A 23,830-nucleotide genomic window follows, 5' to 3' on the forward strand; every position below is an offset into this window, starting at 1 on the left:
GAAAGCTGGCATTATGTAAAGCGAACAAAACCAAAGGGGAAAGTCAAAGATTCTTAGTTTTAGAGTAAGTCCAACAACATCTTAAGTCCATGAAGCTACCATTTTGAATTTTTAATATAACTTTTCCCACCAAAGAAAACGTGGTTTCAAACGGTCCTTCAAAATATGTACCGGGGGGGACCTTCGTTTACGACATATTTCCGTTCTTACAGCGGCGGTGTAAACCGAATATGGAAGAAAGTCAAGTGCGCCACATAGGCTACCACTTATCGAGATTAAAGCATTAACAATGTCATAACTACAGTCAACGTTTGTACAAAACACTTCTAGGCCATACATTTATTAAAAATAAGTACAGCGCTTATTTGTATTCCGTGTATTCTTACGCCGCTGCTCAAACTACTACTTTGCGGCCCTCGAAATTTATCGGGACCGCAAAATGAGAACCGACTTAATTTTATATCGAGTATTCCACGCAATTGCCACACCATCATAACAAAAGATGAACAGATCCTTACGTAATGTAGTTATTGTCATAACTGTGAAGATTCAGATACCCCATTCGGATGATTCAATATTTCCCGTCGGGGGTGGCGGGGATTTATTCTTGGTTATTAACTAGAAATCCTGCTTAGTTGCGGTTATTGTGCGCATGCCAAAGCCATTAAAATACTACTTTTGTGCCATCTGGTGGAATCATTTTTTTTTTTTTTTTTTTTTTTTTTTTCTGGTTGTTTTGGGATGTGGGCGGGACGGTGGCTCAGCTGGTAAAGCGTTAGCCTCACGGTTCTGAGGTCCTGGGTTCAATCCCCGGAAAAAACCGCCTGTGTGGAGTTTGCATGTTCTCCCCGTGCCTGTGTGGATTTTCTCCGGGCACTCCGGTTTCTTCCCACATCCCAAAAAAATGCAAGATTAATTGGACGCTCCAAATTGCCCCAAGGTGTGATTGCGAGTGTGGCTGTTTGTCTCCACGTGCCCTGCAATTGACTGGCAACCACTTCAGGGTCTACCCCGCCTCCTGCTCCTTGACAGCTGGGATAGGCTACAGCACTCCCCGCGACCCTTGTGAGGATAAGCAGCTAATAAAATGGATGGATGGTTTGGGATGTCCAATTGTCAAAATTCCGACTGAAAGTTCGGTTTCGCCCATGTAATCTACTTTGCCAGTAAAATTGAAAAAAGATTTATGATTGTGTGTAAATGCCAAAAGGTGCATTTAATGATGTATTTTTAATAATAATTTAACTGCTGGAAACTGTCACGAATGTAACATGGATTCATGATCGCGTACATGCCATCAGGATGGATGCCGTCGGTGTTTTATGTTCCTATTCCGTACGAGGGCTCGTGTTTTGCTGCCATCTTGTGGCACCTATACCCAATTGCAAACCCTTTCAATTAATTAATTGCAGATTTTTATTTCTCGGCAGCGATCGGCCCGTGCGGTTCTGTGAAAAAGCGGGGACTCATTGTACGTACTCTGGTTTTATTAATACAATTTCCGACAAATTCGAGTCACGTAAACCGGTGACTCACTTAACTTCCAGACTACATGAATTCATAGAAATGAATACAAACGCCATATCACCACTTGGTTTATTAAGTCCAATGACGTGATTGGGTTTGGTCTGTTCAGTCCAAACAGCGCAGAAATGGGGAACCCAATGAAAAAAGTGAAGCCCCATAACGCCATAAAAACATGAAACATAATTTGGCCTCGGCTGGTTCCACTCACCGCGACAGTCGCGCCATTGATTAGCGCCACGTATAATCTTGTGAGGCCCGTATTGCAGAAAATGTTTGCTCACAACACCACTCAGATAATGATGATAATTTCATAAATAACTCTGCTTGTGGTGATTTCGAAAGAGATTACCCAGCAGGGACCACACGGAAGGTGCGCGGCATAATTGTCGTGGTCAGCACTCCAAATCTTGGCTTTCTGCTAACACCGTTACAAAAGTTAAAAAAAAATATTAATAATAATTTTCCACTATTGAGCGGTTTGAAAAATACTTTTTTTTTTTTTTTTCCTCACTTGTTCTCTCACCTTCTGGCGCCAAATCATTAGCAGCTGCTATGTTTATGCAAGTGCGACTGACCTTGTAAAACTCCTTTTACGGAATTACGCCGCTCTACACACTCCACCGGTGTGATTGTCATTTTTGCGTGTTTCTGCAACACATTTTCAGCCGATATGACCCGGATGTGAGGATTCATAATGCACAGGTGACGACGGAGGGTGCAAAAAAAAAAAAAAAAAAAAGTTGAGCGTGGGGGAATTCCTTTTTGGGGTACATTTTTTTTTTTTTTTTTTTGTGATATTGCTTTTAGAAGCTCTCGACAAAAAATGCTTTCAAGGTTCGTAAAACATAACTTATTTCTCAACATACAGTGCTGTGAAAAAATATCGGGATCTTCTCAAATTCTTATATTTTGACGATTATTATTTTTGTTTATGCACAATTCAGCGGCCCCTAATCTCTTTTGCACAACAAACCAGTTTTGCGTAGACGTATTGACAAATAATAAAATCCACAGCTCATTAATTGTACTTTTTTTCATGAGAGCCCATTTTATTTTGTTTTTATTTATTATTATTATTTTTATTATTATTTATTGTGATTTGTTAGCTGGCGGCATGGTGGATCAGCTGGAAAGCGTTGGCCTCACAGTTCTGAAGTCCCGTGTTCGATCCCGGCCCCGCCTGTGTGGAGTTTGCATGTTCATTTTATTTACAATATCCGCACGTGTTTCTCATCATATTTCGATATCATACTGTTTTACTACATTTTTCATATTCCTACTTTTTCCTGACAGCTTTCAACGTTATTGCTCGTCTTTTTCCTTGTAATAAATATTATGAGGGCGGCACGGTGGCTCTGCTGTTAAAGCGTTGGCCTCACAGGTCTGAGGTCCCGGGTTCGATCCCGGGCCCCGCCTGTGTGGAGTTTGGTTGTTCATTTTATTTACAATATCCGCACGTGTTTCTCGTCATATTTCGACATCATACTAGTAAAAAAAAAAAAAAAAGTTTGTTCATTTTTAATATTCCTACTTTTTCCTGTCACCTTTCAACATTATTCCACATTAAAGCTCCGAATTTTTCCTTGTAATAAATATTTCGAGGGCGGCATGGTGGATCTGCTGGTAAAGCCTTGGCCTCACAGGTCTTAGGTCCCGGGTTCGATCCCGGCCCAGCCTGTGTTGGAGTTTGCATGTTCTCCCCGAGTGGGTTTTCTCCGGGCACTCCCGGTATTCAGGGTGTGCCCCGCCTCCTGCCCGTTGACAGCTGTGATGGGCTCTCCGCGGCCCTCGTGAGGATAAGCTGCTAAGAAAATGGATGGATGTATTTGTTAGCTTAGAGCGAACCCTTGTGAGTGCCAACTGTGCTAAACGAAATGTGATACCCGTCTTTTCGTGGCTGGCGTCGACAGGGTAGTCTCGATTGACAAGATGCTGAAGAAATGCAATTTAAAACAAAATTTGCAAAAGATGTCTGACTTTTTTTTTTTTTTAAAATACATAAAGCAGTAGCATAATCTACCCTTTTCTGACATTGGTCCCTCCCACCGCTTCCCACCCAATCAAATGAGCCCCTTTTGCGCCAGACTTGTGGCCCATGCCGGTTGCCGGGGCAACGAGGCCCTGCCTCCCAGGGAACGCTCCGTGCATGTTAAGTAGTTTCTCGAGGACTCGCCGGGCTCGCCGTCTTGGGTGCAGATTTCCTCTTTCATGCACACACACAAACGCATCGTCAAAGTTATTAAAGCTCGTGATTTGTAATTCTCAGTTTCTTGCCAGGTCGGCGTTGTTAGTCTTGTGCCATTTTCAATTTGTTTCTCTCGGGCAAACGTATTCCGCTAGCGGTCCAAACGTGCAACATTATCATATCAAGTGTTATCTTGACCAATTAGAATTCACTCATATCGAACAAGTTCTCCCAGTTGACATCAATTATAATGCCATAACGCCATTGCACCCCACCAGCACTGCAATCTTTTTATTATTTTTGTGTATTAAACAAAACTACCACTATATTCCAGCGGTCCCCAACCACCGGGCTGCGGGCCATTTGGTAGTTTGTTGATAGCCAGGGTGGGGAAAAAAAGCTTCCATAGCGCCCATGACCCACAAAGCCCTCCCCACCCCCGTCGATGATTAACTTTCAAAACATAAAATAGAAAAATAAAATAAAAAATCAGTTATAGTAATAAAATTCCAATTTTTTTTTAACTATTTTAATGTACCACAGTGGGACTCTGAGTAATAAATTACTGTAAATTTGTTCAGTGAAGGGTACTCAAAATGAAAAGTTTGGAAACCAAGGAAATGTTTCTCATAGAAACGAATGGAAATCCAATTAATCTGTTACCGCCCCCTAAAAATGCTCCTTGCAAATGACTTTACAGTGCCTTATGTTTTTCCTGATACAGTAATTTATATTGATAAGTGATAGCCCTAAATGGCCACCACCTCCCACAATGCCTCACAGCTTTTGGATTGCATCGCGGGGTTGTGACGACTATTTTAAGCAAAAACCAAAGACACCCGAACCACGAATCCAATGATATTTCTGTGGCGTGCGAAAAAGTACAAAGTTCTGTGCCTCCTACAGTCATGAAATGACATTTTGTTCATAAAATATTGAATATAACCTGAAGTAGTTCTTTGAGAAAAATTATTTATAAACCAAATGTTCGGAAACAGGAGAATTGGATGGATTATTTTACTTGTTACTAATTTGTTTTCTGGGTCTTTTATTTGATTTTTATTTTTCAGAACGACGCATACTATGAGAAATATGCAGCGGTACAGCTTAGCGTTACACAAACGTTGCATTGTTGTCTCGTATTAATTGAGAAAAATTCAACCTAGGCACGCCTCAACTGCCACCAGCAGCTCCTGCGCAAGCCCCAAAAAAAAAGAAAGACTGTAAAAAGAGCAAATTATTCATATCTCGCCTTTTAAAGTTACTCTGTGTATATCTGAGGCAGGGAATGTTTGTCACCCACACACACGCCGACACATTTTCTTTTCCCCGGCACTGAAAACAAAGAATTGATTCACATTAAAAAAAAAAAAAAAAAAAGACTTGCGAGCAAATGGTCTGTGGCGACGGCGGGTGAGTGCGTGCGTCCTTATTTTGAGAGTCTGACGTTAGGCCCCGTCGGTCGTCTGAGGTCGTCTGATTCATTTTAATCTGAATCGAGCGCCATCGTCATCTTGGAGCGCAGTTGAACTTGGATTCGTGCGGCGTGCCGTCTAAATAATGTTTAGGTTGTTCTTCAACTGGAAGAGCGCACATATTCCCTGAAATTAACCATTGTGCAAAAGTGCCTCCGCTTTCTGGAATGCTGTTAAATTCCCAGAAATCCGGTGTGCCGATTGATAAGAAGCCTTTATTTGTACAAAAGTTTTACCGTATACTAACAAACATTGAAAACCACTACATCTTATCTCAAATAACAATCTTACATTACTCCCAAAATAAAGGGTATACAAAATTTCATAAAAATGCGCAAACATGTATGGTAAAGACTTGTAACTCCTGCTAACAACCCAGGTTAAACCTTGCTCCCCCTGATATACAAAATTAGGTTGAGATGTATTGCGACAGCATCCGTCCTCAACATCCATCCATCCATTTTCTTTGCCGCTTATCCTCACGAGGGGAGTGCTGAAACCTATCAAAGCTGTCAACGGGCAGGAGGCGGGGTACACCCTGAACTGGTCGCCAGCACACAGAGACAAACAACCAATCACAATCACACCTAGAAACAATTTAGAGTGTCCAATTAGTGTTGCATGTTTTGGGGCTGTGGGAGGAAACCGGAGTGCCCACCCGGAGAAAAGCCACACAGGCACGGGGAGAGCATGCAGACGCCACACAGGCGGGAGCCGGGATCGAACCCGAGTCCTCAGAACTGTGAGGCCAAACACCGCCCCATCCTCAACACAAGTCTTAGCCTCCCCACAATATAAAGGGTGCGTCTACAAATTATACAAAAAACTTTAAAAAAAAAAAAAAAAAAAAAAAAGTACATGATTAGAAAACACTCATTTTATTTGAAATTGGAAAATAGCAATCATAGTCAAATCAAACACTCCAAATTTGTACTGAGCACGTTTTTAACGATAATTATACATTTCTTGTTTCTGTATTACTCATTTGCTGCTGTCATTCAGCCATCTATGAAAGCTACCAATAACCTCTTTTATTACGTGCTTTATAAAAATGAATTTTTCTTGCCAGGAGAGAGGCGGAAGCTCCTCTAGCGTTTCTTAGCCAAATCCCCACTGGGCAATCCAAGACCTTTCCTACAACGTAAAGTTGACATTTTACACAGTTCATATTCCAGAAATCCTCTTACAAATAGAAACTGACTCCCCCCCCCCCCCACATCACCCCCCAGTATTTGAATCGCAGCTGATGTGAAGTGTGTGTGTGGTGTGCACTTACTCGACCTCAGTACCAACACCGTGTGGTAGACTGTATTTAAATACACACACACTCTTAGCCTGCCCCCTACTGTTGCCCAGACCTACTTTCATACACTCGTGCATACACTCACACACACTCTCGGGGTAAAAACGGACCCTGATAATTGTGATAAACGGGCAAAAAGACACTTGAAAGCCTGCGCGGGGTTTAATTAGAATACTGGAATTTTCTGAAGCAGATTTTTCTCGGGGTAACCCTCTGATTATGGCGCTGGAGTCAGACCGGAGATGAGAAATTTTGTGGCTCGCACTGCCTGTAGTGGTTGTGCGGAGACACTGCAGCAGCATTGTGCTCGGCTCTAATTACCATAAAAGCGGGTCGACGATTCAAATTGTGCTCGTCGAGTGCGTCGCGATCTTTCGTCGTCACCGCATTGCACGCGCGATGAGAGTTAAAAATGTATCCAAACATTCCAATTATTCAAACATCGCCATCCGTTTTCTCATGAAACACCTTTTGCTGATGTCAATGTAGCAAGATGGCTGCCTTTCCACACCAAGTTGAAGTTGTCAAGTGTGTTGTCCAAAAAGCCGACGAACAAACCCGTGTCAATTGTCCAAGCCGCTCATCCTCACAAGGGGCGCGGGAGTGCCTCTGAAATATTCTATTCATGGCTTGTAATTATTTTACGGTGTAGTTCCCAAAGTGGCCAGGTAGTGTCATTCTCTCGCCTTTTCCAGCTCTGTACCTGCCTCATGGGAAAATATTGAACAATCTATACCTCATCGCACTTTACATATCTCCTAAAATTGCTGTCGAAATCCATTTACTAATCCTTATTATTTCACTTTTTTTTTTTTTTTTTTTTCTGTCTCTCGCCAGAAACGTAAGGCAGTCAAGAGCCAAAGTGCACTCCGTCCTGGAGCCTTTGTACGCGCTGCTGCACCTCCCAACACGTCCCCGACCCCCGACCCCCCCCTCCGCACCCCCATCCGAGCCTCGGCGTGACTTTTAAGATCAAAGAGGCGCACAATATTCGGACACCTCCCCGCCAAGATGATAACCTCAGAGCTTTCCGTGCTCCAGTGAGTGAATCTCTTGTAACTTCCAACTTATATTCAGATAGAGTACACGCATTTTCAACATGTGGCCCCCACCCCATCACAAGAAATATGGCACCACACACTCAACAATATCTAAAAACATCCCGATTGTATTAATGTGTGTACTTTTTTCCGTTATGCGTCGCTAGGGACTCGTCCAATGAGTCGGCGGCCACAGACGCGGTGGGCCTCAGCATGAGCATGGGGGACATGGAGGACCCTGAGGTAAAGGGCAAGAAGAAGAGAGGGAGGCCCGGTAAACAAACACAGGTATGATTTAATTTAAAAAAAAAAAAAAAAAAAAAAAAAAAACATCTTGGATTTGAATTTATTTTCAGTGCTCCTCATGCAGGGAGTCGTCGTTTTTTTTTTTTGGTTTTTTTTGAGGTTATGAGCGGCCCGTTGCCATCAAACGTGAAGTTATTTGATTTCGCACACAGTTCAGGCAATATCATGAATGAATATTTTACTTTTTTTTTTTTATTGCTCTGAATGGACCTTTCCGATGGCGATCATAAGCTCCGCCCCCTTAGCCATGTCCCACAAGCTTCCAAAACGGCGATTGAACACATGTTTGAAGTCGATTCTCTTTTGCGTATTCTCGATTTTATTGGGGTATGTTTTTTTTGCCAAATGCGTCAGACTTGGCCGAGAGAGTTCTACAGGGAGGTCTCGACTATTTCACGCAAGAATATCTACACGGAATCAAGATTTTCGACGGAGCGGGACGCAATGTCGCAGTTACAGCGAAATGTTGGCAATCGATGCAAAAAAGTTTGACGCCTCACAAACTTCATATTGAAATCCAACAGGGTAAAATAGTGGAATCGTACTACGCATTTAAAGCAGGGTGAGTACTTTTTACTTGGAAAGATCACGAGGAATATCATTGTAGTCTTTAGAAGTGAGTGGGTGGATTCATTTGACTTGGCTCGTAATGGAACCCACTGCTCTGTCTTAAAAGTCCGACGTGATCCGAATGGGCAAATAGACATTTCTCTTGCATGACGTTGCGCATTTACGTATTTCGAACCCGACTCTTCGGCATAAAACACGACACACTTCATTCGGCAGGTCAGTGATACGCTAACAAAGTGAAAGTTGTTCTCCTGCAATGCATAAAGGACGTTCCCCAAGTGCATCTGAGGACCATTTTCTTCGTAACCTTAACTTTTCCAAGCGCACGCTACTGACAACCAGCATTGCTCGTGGGACAATACGGCGAGAGGGGCGTGTCAAGCCAGGGGTTAAGACAACGCGGCCATCTGATTGGCTATTATTGTACCGTTGATTGACAGGTCGGAAAGGTCCATTGTGTAAGAACTCAAAGGAACAGAACTCCGTCGTAAACCGACGACCGACCCGCTGTATTTGTATCGGTCAGCCATTTTTCCCCTCTGTACAGACGGTCAGCAAGAAGCCCCGGAAGACGCCGGCAGACAAGGGTGTGGGTGTGGCGAGGGGGCGGGGCAAAGCCAACGGGATCGCCCAGCACAACGGCGACGGCTCGGAACCCATCACTCTGTTCGAAGTGGTCAGGCTTGGAAAGAGCGCCATGCAGGTGGGCACGGCACTAAAATGCGAAATACTTGAATTGAACCGAATGGCTGATTGGAAATTTGCACGTGTGGGGCGGTTCGGGGCACAGTCTGTGGTGGACGAGTGGATCGAGTCGTACAAACAGGACAGAGACTTGGCCCTGCTGGACCTCATCAACTTTTTCATCCAGTGCGCCGGGTGCAAAGGTAAAGACAGATGTGACCACGCTGTAACCTCCGCGTCTGTGAAGCGGAAATTGCCGGTTTTATCTGTGTTGAAAACGTCCCCTTCCTATCCTCACCAGGCACGGTCAGGATCGAGATGTTCCGGAACATGCAGAATGCGGAGATCATTCGCAAGATGACGGAAGAGTTTGATGAGGTAAATATTGAAGTGGCTGAAAAAAGGAAGCAAAATAGACAATACAGTGCGATATGACAACATGCAATTAAGGTCAACAATCAGCTGTTGAGATAAGCTGTCATAGAATATTAGACAGGAAGATATCATATTTTAATCGACTGTATGATATTTCATACAAGAAGATAAGATACAGCGTGCTTAAATTTATTAAGGTATGATTACCGTAATTTCCGGCCTATAACCCGCAACTTTTTTCACGCACTTTCAACCCTGCGGTGATGCGGCTAATTTGTGCATTTTTTTCCTAACGGCCGCAAGGGGGCACTCAAGCGGAAAAAGTAAGCGTGAGACCGGTGGAATATATGTGCCGAGGAAGTGACTTTTACCCGTCCGGCCCTGTTAGCGCTGCGCTAGAGCGTTGCTGCCGTGTCTCAGTGATTTTCACCAGTATGTTTTTTTTTTTTTTACCGGCCCTGTTAGCAAGGCAGCGCTAGCATTAGCCGGCCGCGCTAGCGTTAAACTCTAAATCTAATACGATTTGATAAGATACAGTTCCATCCAAAAAGAAAACATTTGTGATTATTACGGTCTGTCATCTGTCTATGAGACCCTTTGTGTGTGGTCCACAGGACAGCGGGGACTACCCCCTTACCATGCCAGGCCCCATCTGGAAGAAGTTCCGCTACAACTTCTGCGAGTTCATCTGCGTGCTGATCCGCCAGTGTCAGTACAGCATCATCTACGACGAGTACATGATGGACACCGTCATATCGCTCCTCACCGGGCTGTCCGACTCCCAGGTCCGAGCCTTCCGGCACACGTCCACGCTGGCCGGTAAGCAGACTGAACCCTTGCTTTTGTGGAGGTAGGTCAGAGACCAAGGCCCACCGAACAGCAAAACTTTTTGAATCGTTTTTCAATAGCTTTAAAGCCCAAGTGTCATCCCTATAAACGTTCTAAAATAGATATTGAAATGAAAAATACATACAACATTATTCACTTCAACGTCTATATGAAAAAATAAATAAGAGCGGCGAGCGCGTCGTCCACGCGCAAAGTTGCTGAAGTGTCATTCGACATCCAAGTGGTCGCCATTTTGGCTGCATCTACTGCCCGCGATGCCACGCCGGACATTCGCCGCGGAAAACACGCGGTGGACCCGACTGTGGGAGACGAACACGCCCCTTCTGACATTTTTCGAAGAAGAGATCTCACAACCAAGTGAAGTGACGGGGGCAATATTACCCCATTGTCATATTTAAATGATATGCGGATCACTTCTAACGAACAACTGACTCCCAGGCAGTATGTATGAGCCAGCCGGGCCGAAGCCGTGCTCGTCCGCCCACCTACTTTGGGACACGGAAGCTCTTTTCAAAGAAGAGAACATCCCACAATCGAATGAAGTGACCGTGGCAACATTACCCTTTTGTTACAAGCCATATTTAGATGATATGCGGATCACTTCTAACTAACAACAGACTCCCAGACACTATGTATGAGCCAGAGCACGGCTTCGGCGGCGGCTCGTCGGCCCACCTACTATGGGACACGGAAGCTCTTTTCAAAGAGAACGTCCCACAATCGAGTGAAGTGACCGTGGCAATATTACTACAAGCCATATTTAGATGATATGCAGATCACGGCCAAACCACCTCCCCGTCTGATCCGCCTCCGCGCGGCGTGGACGAGCCCCCCGGGCCAAAGCCGTGATCGGTGGACACGGACAGGGCTTTGTGGAATTCCAAACTGCTATTAAAAGATTATCCGTGAAAATACGTGGCGTACAGATGATGATGTTCACAAAAACGCACTGAAAATGCAAGGATGGAGGTTTAGCCAACAACAACAAATAAAATGAAATTGACTATATTAATGCATTTTATGAGGGTTTACTCCTAATCGTTATTGTCGGCCGTAGCCATGAAACTCATGACGGCGCTGGTGAACGTGGCGCTGAACCTCAGCATCCACCAGGACAACACGCAGCGGCAGTACGAAGCGGAGAGGAACAAGATCGCGGGCAAGCGGGCCAACGAGAAGCTGGAGCTGCTGCTGCAGAAAAGGAAGGAGGTCTGCAGGAAAAAAACAAAACATTTTTACAGTAATAAAATAAGATGATAACTCATGTGTTTGTCTCTGCGCAGCTTCAAGAAAACCAGGATGAGATTGAGAACATGATGAACTCCATCTTCAAGGGCATCTTTGTGCATCGCTACAGGTAGGGTATGTGTACAAAGCAGAACCAGACTAAATCTATGGTAGGAAAATAATCAGAAAAAATAGATATGTAAAAAGATGAACGGCTTCTGTAAATGGAAAATTGTTTTGCAGTATAAAATAATAGTTAAAAACATTATGGTGGCACGGTGATGCAGCTGGAAAGTGTTGGCCTCACAGTTCTGGGGACCCAGGTTCAATCCCAGCCCCTGTGGAGTTTGCATGTTCTCCCCGTGCCTGCGTGGCTTTTCTCCGGGTGGGCACTCCGGTTTCCTCCCACATCCCAAAAACATGCAACGTTAATTGGACACTCTAAATTGGCCCTAGGTGTGATTGTGAGTGCGGCTGTTTGTCTCCATGTGCCCTGCGATTGGCTGGCGACCAGTTCAGGGTGTTTGTTTATCCTCGGTTTGTTTCCGTCGCTTTCATCGAGGCACGTTTGACATGAAACTGGCTGTCCTAAAAACGTTTCTCCTCCTGCGTACCAGAGATGCCATTGCTGAGATCAGAGCCATCTGCATCGAGGAGATCGGCGTGTGGATGAAGATGTACAGCGATGCCTTCCTCAATGACAGCTACCTGAAGTACGTCGGCTGGACGCTGCACGACCGAGTGAGTTCGCCGGAAAACCGCGGCGCGTTTTTGCATTCCTTTCACACGTTCGCTCAGTTTGCGGACCGCGGCTTCCTTTCAGCAAGGCGAGGTGCGTCTTAAGTGCCTGAAAGCTCTGCAGAACCTTTACACCAACCGTGACTTGTTTCCCAAGCTCGAGCTTTTCACCAACCGTTTCAAGGTATAGCGCGCGACAAAAAAATATAAAGTTGATTAAAGCACGTTTGGTTATCCACGTTGTTGTTTGCCTCAACAGGACCGGATTGTATCGATGACGCTGGACAAGGAATACGACGTGGCGGTCGAGGCCATCCGACTGGTCACTCTCATCCTACAGTAAGTCGGCATGAGTGACACCGTGGAATATCCTCCGATTCACATAAGCCGCTGGAGTGTTGTTGGGGAAAAAATGAGAACAATAATTGCAAATATGAGAGCATAGAGGAGACTCAGGGTAAACTGGCCACGTGGCATAAACGGCCAAGCGGACTGACTCCGGGCACCTGACGTCGCATCGTGCCGCTACTCAATCAGGGTGCCTATCCTCTTATGGACTCGTGTTTCCATAAATCGCAATCGCGCCCGCGCACCATCGAACTCGCAAATCTGCACAGTTGAGCACGACAAATCCCGCGCGTAAAATTTGAATAAATACATAGATATTGAAAGACGTTGCTTATTTTGTGTAGTCTTGACCAATGTTCCCTTTAAGCTGCGCCACTGCGCAATTGCGCACTTGTCGTACGCTCTCAGCGCACATGAAAACCGATCCGGCGCAGTGAACCACAGCCTGACATCTTTTTTTTTTTAAACATGGTAGCACATGGTCGCTAATGACCTGCTGCTCAGCCTACTTCTACTTCCTAGGTTACCTGACACCGCCCCCCTCCGCTCTTAAAGTAATTACAAACAGAACACAAAAGCGCAACTTTATATCTGCGGGCATGACTGATCACACCCGTACATTTTTCAAAAGTGAGTGAGTGGGCGGATGACAAAATATGAACTTTTTCTTTCAATCTTGCCCTTGTGTTGTTCCAGAGGCAGCGAGGACGCACTGTCTAACGAAGACTGCGAGAACGTCTACCACCTGGTCTACTCCGCCCACAGGCCCGTGGCCGTGGCCGCCGGCGAGTTCCTGCACCGGAAGTGCGTCCGCGCCGACCTCAACGCGGTCTCCTTTTTCTAATCTCAAGTTTTACGCTTTCCCCGTCGCCGCCAGGCTGTTCAGTCGTCATGACCCGCAGGCGGAGGAGGCGCTGGCCAAGCGCAGAGGCCGGAGCAGCCCCAACGGGAATCTCATACGCATGCTGGTGCTCTTTTTCCTGGAGAGCGAGGTAACGCCGAAGGCATCATCGGCCACTCATTCCCAACCACTGTTTCACGTTAGGCTGTTGTCAAACATGATCATGTGTGCGATGGGAAATGATCCCTTTTCACTTGAGTTGCTCTGAAAAATATTTGCCGAACTTTCCAGGTCAGTGACTGGCTGAACGATTAAATGCACACTATATATAAGACACCCTCCGCGAGCACAGACACACAAAATGATGATTATCATATATGTTCTCACTTGATTTTTGTTTGGTCTGTTAACACGAGTCGTGTTTTTGAGTAAATTAAATAATACTTCATTGATTAATAAACTTACAGATGCATTATTTGCCTTGAGGATGCTCGTGGAAAAGTTCAGAGAAGGTCAGAAGGGGCTACATTGTGTCTTTGTAGACCTAGAGAACGCCTATGAGGGAGTACCAAGAGAGGAACTGTGGTACTGCATGCTCAAGTCTGGTGTGGCGGGGAAATACGTCAGAATAGTACAGGACCTGTATGAGGGCAGCGGAACAGCGGTGAGATCTGCCGTAGGTGTGTCAGAATGATTTAAGGCGGAGGTGGGACTGCATCAGAGATCCGCGCTAAGCCCCTTCCTGTTTGCGGTAGTAATGGGATAGGCTGACAGATGAGGTTAGACTGGAATCCCCTTGGAGTGTATGATATTCGATGGAAAAAGATGACAGTGTAGAGATGGACAAAGCGTGACAGTCTAGTCCATTTTTGCTTTGACAACGTTGGCTTCTTATTGTGTATGCGTGCTCTTTTGTCTTTTTCTTTTTTAGCTTCATGAGCATGCAGCTTACCTGGTGGACTCCTTGTGGGAAAGCTCTCAGGAGCTGTTGAAAGACTGGGAGTGCATGACCGAGCTGCTGCTGGAGGAACCCGTGCAGGGGGAGGAGTGTAAGACGCAGTCGTCGGTCTTGGCTATGGTTGCCCACTCTTTCGCTGACTATTCATGTCCTCCCTCCGCCGTCGCTTTTCCATCCATATTTCCATCTCTGCAGTGCTGTCGGACAGGCAGGAGAGCGCGTTGATAGAGCTGACTGTGTGCACCATCCGGCAGGCGGCAGAGGCCCATCCTCCCGTGGGCAGAGGAACCGGAAAACGGGTGGGTCACGCCGTCCAGGGCTCCGCACAAACTTAACAATGGGTGCCAAGTTGAGTATTTTCTCTCCTTTGCAATCAAAGGCCCGATTATGAGATATCCTTCAAAGATTTTCCTGATGGTTTTTATTCTCTCGCTTCTTCCTTCCCCTTGCGGTCCAAACAATGGTGAAAGCGGGTTTCGCACATACAATGCTGTAGTATTCCGGTCTAATTGGAGTATTTTTCTCACTTTCTAATCAAACGCCCAATTGTCAGATGTCTCTCTATAAGAATATCATGAATGTTTAGCTTGTGATTGTTATTATTTTTTTCTCTCCTCAATTTTGACAACGGTTAGAATTTACAGCTAATCATCCCTAAATGTAATACAGTAGAGCCTGAGTTCTCGACCACAGTCCGTTCTAGGAGGCGGTTCGAAAACCGATTTCTTCGAAAACTGAATCAATCGCCGCGCGAGTTATGTTTCCTGTTTTTTTTTTTTTTGGGGGGGGGGGGGGGTTCGTTCGAATTGACAATAAGGGTGTCGCGTGTCATCTGGTCGGGCCACACGCGTTCTGTTATTTCCGGGTTTTGTTGGGGCCGTTCAAGTACCGATTTTCGTTCGAAAACAGAAGTAAAAAAATTTGGAAATTTTCGTACGAAAACCGAATTGTTTGGGGAATTTTCGAGAACCGAGGCTGTACAGTATTTCCAATGAAAGGCTCGATTATCAGATTATCCCGAGCGCTTGACGTGTTGTGCGATGTGTTCAGTGATATTTATATTTTCTTTCTTTATTTATTTTTTTCCTCTCCCCTCCTTTCCTTTTCCTTTTAATGCCCTCACACTGACTGCGTTTGTCTGTGCACCCATCCAGGTGCTGACAGCTAAGGAGAGGAAGACCCAAATAGACGATAAGAACAAATTGACTGAGCACTTCATCATGGCTCTGCCCATGCTCTTGTCCAAGGTGAACCGGGCCTCGGCTAAAGGAGACATGTGAAAGGATCAGAAGATTGACTCTCATGTCTTCCCTGTCTCAATCTCAGTACCAAGCGGACTCTGAGAAAGTGGCCAACCTGCTGCAGATCCCGCAGTTCTTCGACCTCGACGTCTACAGCGCCGGGCGCATGGAAAAGCACCTCGACGCGCTGCTGAAGCAGATCCGGCTGGTGGTGGAGAAGCACATTGAGACGGACGTGCTGGAGGCCTGCAGCAAGACCTACAGCATCCTCTGCTCGGAGGAGTACACCATCATGAACCGCGTGGACATCGCCCGCTCGCAGCTCATCGACGAGATGACCGACCGCTTTGCGCACTCCGTCGAGGAGCTGCTGCAGGAGGTGAGCCGCTGTCGCTAACCAAAACAGCAGCGTCAGCGTACGGACAATTGCGACTTCCCTTTCGCGTTGACGTTTGCGAATCGCAGGCCGAGGAGGCCGACGACGACGACATCTACAACGTTTTGTCCACTCTCAAGAGACTGACGGCCTTCCACAAGTAAGACTCCCTCTTCGCTTCGAGTCTGTCGGTAGTCCCGAAGGTTTGTGACCCGTGACGTCCTCTCCCGCCTCTTAAGCGCTCACGACCTGACACGCTGGGACCTGTTCGGCAACTGCTACCGGCTGCTGAAGGCGGGCATCGAGCTGGGCTCCATGCCGGAGCAGATAGCCGTGCAGGCGCTGCAGTGCTCCCACTACTCCATTCTCTGGCAGCTGGTCAAGATCACCGAGGGGGCTCCCAGCAAGGTGCGACGTACATTCTGTACTCACTCGGATAGCTGGATACACTCAATGCAGTACCGTATTTATGATACAGTTGACTTTTCTCCAAAGCGTTTTTAAAGTGTATGGAATGTGTAATTTCTAACGCAAATTATCTTATCTAGACGAAAATATGTGTTCAACGGTTCCATAAAATGCATATCCTGTTTGGTGTTTTTAGCAAACAATATAAGCGTTTGTCTTAAAGTCAGCGAACATTAACCTAGTTTCTCACGACGGAACCTCGTACGTCACAAAATCTGGGATGGGCGGTTTTGGAACGACGATTTTGCATTCACGCCGAAGAAAAACCCGTCGGTTTCGAGAATTCCTCAGTGATTGTAAGCTAAAACCAATCTGTAAAAATGGTTTATTATTATTTTCATTTTATTATTATGATTAAAACTGTGCCAAACAAGATGATGACACGCTGTGGCGACAAGCCCAAAGAAAGCAGCATTACATAATTATATTATTACTTGTTTGTGAAAATATAACAACTTGGGCTACGTTATCGGCTTCTGTGTGTTTTGGTGCTATAATAAACATTTTACGCGCAAAGTAGTTAACGCGGTTGTCGCGTACCAAATTTTCAAAACAAGACCGAAAACTTCGTATATACATTCAGAATATCGAAGCCTTTACTATTTATCAGTTTATGACGAACTTTAACGCCTTCATAATGCTCGTATTGCTCACCGTCTTTGTGGGACCCTTCAGATTAATGTTCAACGCTCGAATGATCGGAAAATTCATCGGCGTTCTTAGTGTACTCCTACGGGATCCATGTTGTTGTCACAACGTCCTGATGGGCTGTTTCCGCTTCGTTTCCGTCATTTTCCGGCAAAGCCACCAATGTGCGATCATAAATAATCCAAAAATTCCTTCGTAACGGATTTAAGATTCGTATTCCGCATAAAAACTGTGTAACATTAGCAAAAAGGTGCATTGCGGTCCTTCCATTCCCTTGAAGTAATTGGGCAGACTCTACCTGAGGCCTCACAAGTGGATGAATACATCGCCAAATAATTGACGTCAAGTGTATTTATGCACCAAAACATGCAGTCTGACTGACTGAGAGTTGATGCTGACATCCCTGGATGGCTCCCTGAGCGAGTGTTTAAGTACCATATTGCCGCAAATAGTCGTTTATTCACTGCGAAATGGTCTACTCTGTTACTGGGGAGGCCGTTCCTTGTGTTGGAATAATATCAAGCAATATTTGTGGCTCATTAAAATTCATGTCCGGTAAAAGTGGAGTTTAAAACGAAATAATAAATGGTATTTTTATGGAACAGCATACAGAAAGATTGCGGAGTGACCACGTTATTCTGCCTAAACGCTATTCGTCGTTAGCAACGACAAATTTGTCTCATCTACTGTAACGCTAATCATTTAAGATGCCTAAAAAGAGGCTATTAATGTGGCTTGGTAGCTGGTGCTGTTTTGGTTAGCAACAACGTTCAGTTGTGCGGAGGCTAGGTTAGCCAACCCTAACGCTAATCGCCGTTAGCGATGCAGCGCTCGCACAACGCTAGGTATCTTGAAAACTGCACTAGCGCCACACTTCAATTCACCTCAGAGGCTGGTTACGTACCTCTTTGGGTGCTGCTGTTGTAGTTAGCAACAGTGTTCAAATGGCCTCAACTTTTACATGTGTAACTAATAATCAAATTTGATCATATTTAATACTGCACAAGGAACATATTTTCAACAAGCAATCACTCTCCTAACTTTAGATCACCTGAGAGGCTGTTTGTGGCTCTGCGGGTGCTTCTGTTTTAGTTAGCAAGAGAGTTTAAATACTGTTTTACCGTAATTTCCGGCCTACAAGCCGCAACTTGTTTTTACACGCTTTCAACCATGCAGTTTACGGGGTGATGCGGCGCTAGTGTTAGCGCACCTGGTTATCACACAGAGTTTAATGCTAACGCTAAACACTTTTTGTGTAGCGATGCTGATAACCAGGTGCGCTTTGTAGGTCGGGAATGAGGCTAATTCCCATTTGTAAGCAATAGTGTTAATGCAAGGAGTTTTTATGTGTGTTCAAAATTTGTGTATTTGAGGAAATGAGCTATTTGTGATGCTAGCTGTGGATGTTTGCGTAGGATGACTTGCTGGCCCTGAGGAGAGTGGTTAAGTCTTTCCTCGCCGTTTGTCAGCAGTGCCTCTCCAACGTCAACACGCCCGTCAAGGAGCAGGTACATTCAAAAAAAAAATTGAAGAAAAGAAAAACAAAGAATCGCTCTTTCTCGGTATCCCGGGTTTTGCCGTTTCCCGCGTTTCTGAAGGCCTCACGGCGTCTCCTCCGCTTAGGCTTTTATGCTCCTGTGCGACCTGCTCATGATCTTCAGCCACCAGCTGACGACGGGCGGCCGCGAGGGCCTCCAGCCGCTGGTCTTCAACCCGGACGGCACGCTGCAGAACGAGCTCCTCAACTTCGTCCTGGACCACGTCTTCATCGACCAGGACGACGAGAGCCAGAGCATGGGTGAGGGGGGGGGGGGACACACACAGAAAACAACAACACAAAAGTCGGCTAAATAACGAACTGAATTGACTCTCAGAGGGGGACGAGGAAGATGAGGCCAACAAGATTGAGGCCCTGCACAAGAGAAGGAACCTGCTGGCAGCTTTCTGCAAACTCATCATCTACGACATCGTCGACATGCCGGCAGCTGCCGACATCTTCAAACACTACATGAAGGTGATTCTTCATTTTACGCCCGTAAAAGAGACCTTTTTCTGTTTTGTGGTTGTTTTTACACGATTCCCACGGGGATGAAACAGGTTGCAGATTTCAGGAAAGTTTCTCGTAAATTTCCATTCGAGTTTGAGTTGGGAAATATTGGAAATTCAAAGCTGGACATTTGATTCCATGGAAAGGCTTTTTTTTTTTTTCCAGCGTGAATGTAAACAATTTGTTTTGTCACAAATAAAATAAAATCCTTGCTCACATGTGCAGTGGAACCTTGATTTAATGACCTAATAGTGGGAGGGGCTCGTCTGTTAAAGCGGATTGCCGGTGAAAATGATTTTTTTTTTTTCCCCCTTTGTAGCCTAAAAACACGAATACAGTAAAAAACAATTATTGAAAAGTTTAAAATTTTATCCAGACTTACCCCGTTTGTGCTTGGAGGGGATCGTGTGGCGGCAGAAAGTTGCGGTAGCGAGTCGAAGATCACATGAGCTGCGAGGCTGTACATTCTGAAATTAACTCCCGTAATTTCCGGCCTACAATCCGCGACTTTTTCGCACGCTTTCAACCCTGCGGTTTATGCGGCGCTAGCGTTAGCGCACCTGGTTGTAAGCCTCGGTACACAGAAAGAGTTTAACGGTAATGCTAGCGTCGCGTTAATGCTAGCGCGCCGCTAGCGTTAAACTCTCTGTGTACCGAGGCTTATAACCAGGTTCGCTCTATAGGCCGGGAATTACGGTAATGTATGACAATAAATCAAAAGCCATCCCCCAGCTCCACAAGGACACACACTCTTTTATTCTCAAAGTGCCAACCATTAATTTTGTGATTTTCCCGGTTTATTCGAGCAAAGTTCTTCCTGACTTTCTTCAGTATTACAACGACTACGGCGACATCATCAAGGAGACGCTGAGTAAAACGAGACAGACCGACAAGATCCTCTGTGCCAAGACGCTCATCCTCAGTCTGCAGCAGGTCGGATATTCATTGCAATATTATTATTTCCGAGCACACGCAGACGGATAAATTGAGTTCTTCGTATAAATGTATTTGTAGCTCTTCAACGAGCTGCTGCAGGATCAGGGCCCCAACCTGGACCGGACGTCGTCGCACGTGAGCGGCATCAAGGAGCTGGCCCGACGATTCGCCCTCACCTTCGGCCTGGATCAGATCAAAACCAGAGAGGCGGTCGCCACGCTGCACAAGTAAGCCCGTTGTATGACGTTAGATTTGTGCCGCAAATTTAAATCTAGTTACAGATAAGTACTGTAATTTCCGGCCTACAAGCCGCGACTTTTTTCACACGCTGCGGTTTATGCCGTGATGCGGCTCATATGTGCATTTATTACTAGCGGCCGCAAGGGGGCACTCGAATGGAAAAGGTAAGAGTGAAACCGGTGGAATATATGTGCCGAGGAAGTGACTTTTACCGGTAGGTTTTGTTTGAACCGGCCCTGTTAGCGTTAGCGGGGCGCTCGCGTTTTCAAATAATCCAAACATTTCAATGTTGATGCCACACTAAGGTTAATGTTTTCAATACAGTGCGATATGATAACATGCAATAAGGTCAACGATCAGCTGTCATAAAATGTTACACAGTAAGGTATCACATTTTAATCTACTGTATGATATATATAATACAAGAAGATACCGCATGCTAACATTTATTAACCCTAACCCTATGATTGCTGTAATTTCTAGCCTATAAGCAGTGACTTTTTTTTCCACATGCTTTCAACATTGCGATTTATGCGGTGATGCGGCTAATTTGTACATTTTTTCTCACGGCCGCAAGGGGGCACTCGAGCGGAAAAGGTATGAGTGAGACCGGTGGAATATATCTGCCGATCAAGTGACTTTTACCGGTATGGTCCTGTTATCACTGCGCTAGCGTTTTACTGCCGTATCTCAGTGACTTTAACCGGTCCTGTTAGCGTGGCGCTAGCGTTAAACTCTTTATGCGTCCCGTCTTTCTTTGTGGGGGTTTCAATGTGGGCACTTGCGGCTTTTCCACAGCTGCGGCGTATGTATGTACCAAATGGTATTTCCTTTACAAAAGTACTCGGTGAGGCTTGCTAACCAGGTGCGCTCTGTAGGCTGGGGATGGATAGGTTTCCAATGACTTCACCACAGTCCCAGGATTCCCTAAGCCCAGGGGCGTCAAACTCATTTTTGTCGCGGGCTACATTTTAGTCACGATTTCCCTCTGGGGTCCATCATGGTGAAACCGTAGAAATCCCCAATCGCCTCGTCATATCGACGCGTGAAATTTGTGATCTAGTTTTGGAATCAGAAATCAAGCGTAATGGGTTTGTTCAACCATTGTTCACTTCTGGTCACGTAAAAATGCTTACAATATCTCAACATTATCATTTATGATATATGACCATTTGAAATGTTGCGGCACATTTTCACAAGAATCACGGATTTTGACACCGATGAGTTGCCTTGGCGGGCCACATGGAATCATGTGGTGGGCCAGATCTGGCCCTCGGGCCTTGAGTTTGACACCAGTGCCTTAGACCATCCATCCATTTTCTTTGCCGCTCATCCTCACGAGGGTCGCGGGAGTGGTGGAGCCTATCCCAGCTGTCAACGGGCAGGAGGCGGGGCACACCCTGAACTGGGTGCCAGCCAATCGCAGGGGATTTATATCGCATGTTTTTGGGATGTGGGAGCAAACCGCAGTGCTCACCCGGAGAAAAGCCACGCAGGCCCGGGGGGAAACATGCTTGGACCAATCGGATAAATTAACGATAGGAAAAAAAACAAAACTTCACGCTTCACCTATCACCTGTGATCTCTGACCTCTATGACACACAAGATTGGAAACCATTACGGTAGATAATTTCTTTTTTCCTAACTCTACTTTTACATCATAATAATAATGCAAATGGGTTGGTAGGTGTGTTATTTTGGTAATTCATTTGTATTTGGTGCTGATGTCAAATTCTCACGACTCGGTTCCGTCTTTGTCAGAGATGGGATCGAGTTTGCCTTCAAGTACCAGAATCCTCGCGGTCCCGAGTTTCCTCCCATCAACTTGGCCTTCTTGGAGGTCTTGAGCGAGTTCTCCTCCAAGCTCATCCGCCAAGACAAGAAGACGGTGTAAGTAAACTCCCAACTTTCGGGGGAAACAAACGTTCCCTTTTCCGTGCGGGTGCGCCACTTCAATTCCGCGTGTCGCCAGGCACTCGTACCTGGAGAAGTTCATGTCGGAGTCCATGTCGGAGCGGCGCGAGGACGTGTGGCTGCCGCTGATCTCGTACAGGAACAGCCTGCTGACGGGCGGCGACGAGGACCACATGTCGGTCACGTCGGGCTCCAGCAGCAAGACGGGCTCGGTCCGCAGCAAGAAGGGACGGCCGCCGCTCCACAAGAAACGCATCGAGGGTAAGAGCTGGGCGACGTCGCCTTCAGATTCAAATGTTTTCGATAAAATCATAATTCTGCAATTTGCACGTTATGAGCGATTTTTTTTTTTTTTTTTTTTTTTTTTTTTTTTAAATTGCAGAGGAGAGCAGCGTGGAGGGCTCGTGGCTGATGCGCAACGACACCCTGCAGACGCCCGGCGCGCTGCAGACCCCCCAGCTCACCTCCACCGTCCTCCGAGAGAACCGGCCCGCGGAACACATGCCCGACCCCGACTCGGAACCCGGCTCGGAAAACGACTTCGTACACAAGTGAGCGGCGGCGGACGCCGGGCCCACCGTCGCCGCGCGTCCGTTTAACTCGTCGGCGCCTTTCAGCCCTCAGATGCAGATGTCGTGGCTGGGCCAGCAGAAGATGGAGGAGGTGAGCAGGAAGGACCGGACCGCCATGAACTACATCAAGTCGCGCAGCAATCAGGGAGTCCGACAGACTGTGTAAGTCGGACCGCGACACAACACAAAATCAGTCTCAAATCATGTTTTCTACATTACTGTAAAAGGTCTTCTGACTTACATGGCAGCTGTTATCATATTAAAGCTGGGTACATAGATACACGACTCATTTTTAATATCTTCACTGATTTTCTTTTGGGGGGCTCAGCTGGAAAGCGTTGGAATCGCAGTTCTGAGGTCCCGGGTTCAATCCCGGGCAAGCCTGTGTGGAGTTTGCATGCTCTCCGCGTGCCTGCGTGGCTTTTCTCCGGGTGGGCACTCCGGTTTCCTCCCACATCCCCAAAACATGCAAACATTCATTGGACACTCTAAATTGCGCATAGGTGTGATTGTCTCGACGTGCCCTGCGATTGGCTGGCAACCATTTCAGGGTGTGCCCCGCCTCCTGCCCGTCGACAGCTGGGATAGGCTCCGGCACTCCCCGCGGCCCTCGTCAGGATAAGCGGCTGAGAAAATGGATGGATGGATGGATGGATAGAAAAACTTGTCGAAAATTAAAATTAAGTCCCCAAAATGTTAAACTACAGTGATTTAAAATGAATACAATTTCAAAACAGGATTAATAGAAGTATTATCCAAATACATCCTTGTAAACTTTGAGTAATCCCAAATATTAATCTAAAATAAACAATGTGATATTTTTGTCCACTTTTTAAATTAGTTTAAAAAAAATCTAAAATATTTTATCACCCAAACAAAATCTACTAAATAGTTCCAGATTAGGATATTCACATGATTTATAATTTTTAAAAAACGCAAAATCATAAAAACAAATAGAAATA

The 23,830-nt window shown here is 45.8% G+C and overlaps 1 protein-coding gene across 1 annotated transcript in view; it reads left to right on the forward strand.

Annotated features, from left to right (window-relative positions):
- Nucleotides 1-23,830, forward strand: part of stag1a (STAG1 cohesin complex component a) — a 40,600-nt gene that overhangs the window by 13,184 nt on the left and 3,586 nt on the right. Inside the window, exons 2-29 of the mRNA XM_061844169.1 lie at nt 7,328-7,530; nt 7,698-7,818; nt 8,954-9,109; nt 9,197-9,293; nt 9,392-9,468; nt 10,080-10,284; nt 11,372-11,523; nt 11,598-11,671; nt 12,159-12,282; nt 12,365-12,463; nt 12,539-12,618; nt 13,324-13,431; nt 13,505-13,619; nt 14,400-14,517; nt 14,622-14,725; nt 15,581-15,673; nt 15,753-16,046; nt 16,133-16,203; nt 16,283-16,451; nt 18,575-18,667; nt 18,783-18,957; nt 19,034-19,173; nt 20,038-20,139; nt 20,221-20,369; nt 22,144-22,272; nt 22,355-22,557; nt 22,679-22,847; nt 22,914-23,030. Of these exons, the coding sequence (XP_061700153.1) occupies nt 7,502-7,530; nt 7,698-7,818; nt 8,954-9,109; nt 9,197-9,293; nt 9,392-9,468; nt 10,080-10,284; nt 11,372-11,523; nt 11,598-11,671; nt 12,159-12,282; nt 12,365-12,463; nt 12,539-12,618; nt 13,324-13,431; nt 13,505-13,619; nt 14,400-14,517; nt 14,622-14,725; nt 15,581-15,673; nt 15,753-16,046; nt 16,133-16,203; nt 16,283-16,451; nt 18,575-18,667; nt 18,783-18,957; nt 19,034-19,173; nt 20,038-20,139; nt 20,221-20,369; nt 22,144-22,272; nt 22,355-22,557; nt 22,679-22,847; nt 22,914-23,030 (3,563 nt within the window). The 5' untranslated portion in view covers nt 7,328-7,501. The remainder of the gene's footprint in view (nt 1-7,327; nt 7,531-7,697; nt 7,819-8,953; nt 9,110-9,196; nt 9,294-9,391; nt 9,469-10,079; nt 10,285-11,371; nt 11,524-11,597; nt 11,672-12,158; nt 12,283-12,364; nt 12,464-12,538; nt 12,619-13,323; nt 13,432-13,504; nt 13,620-14,399; nt 14,518-14,621; nt 14,726-15,580; nt 15,674-15,752; nt 16,047-16,132; nt 16,204-16,282; nt 16,452-18,574; nt 18,668-18,782; nt 18,958-19,033; nt 19,174-20,037; nt 20,140-20,220; nt 20,370-22,143; nt 22,273-22,354; nt 22,558-22,678; nt 22,848-22,913; nt 23,031-23,830) is intronic.

The sequence above is a fragment of the Syngnathoides biaculeatus genome, chromosome 15, assembly GCF_019802595.1.
Source record: "Syngnathoides biaculeatus isolate LvHL_M chromosome 15, ASM1980259v1, whole genome shotgun sequence".
Classification (NCBI taxonomy): domain Eukaryota; kingdom Metazoa; phylum Chordata; class Actinopteri; order Syngnathiformes; family Syngnathidae; genus Syngnathoides; species Syngnathoides biaculeatus.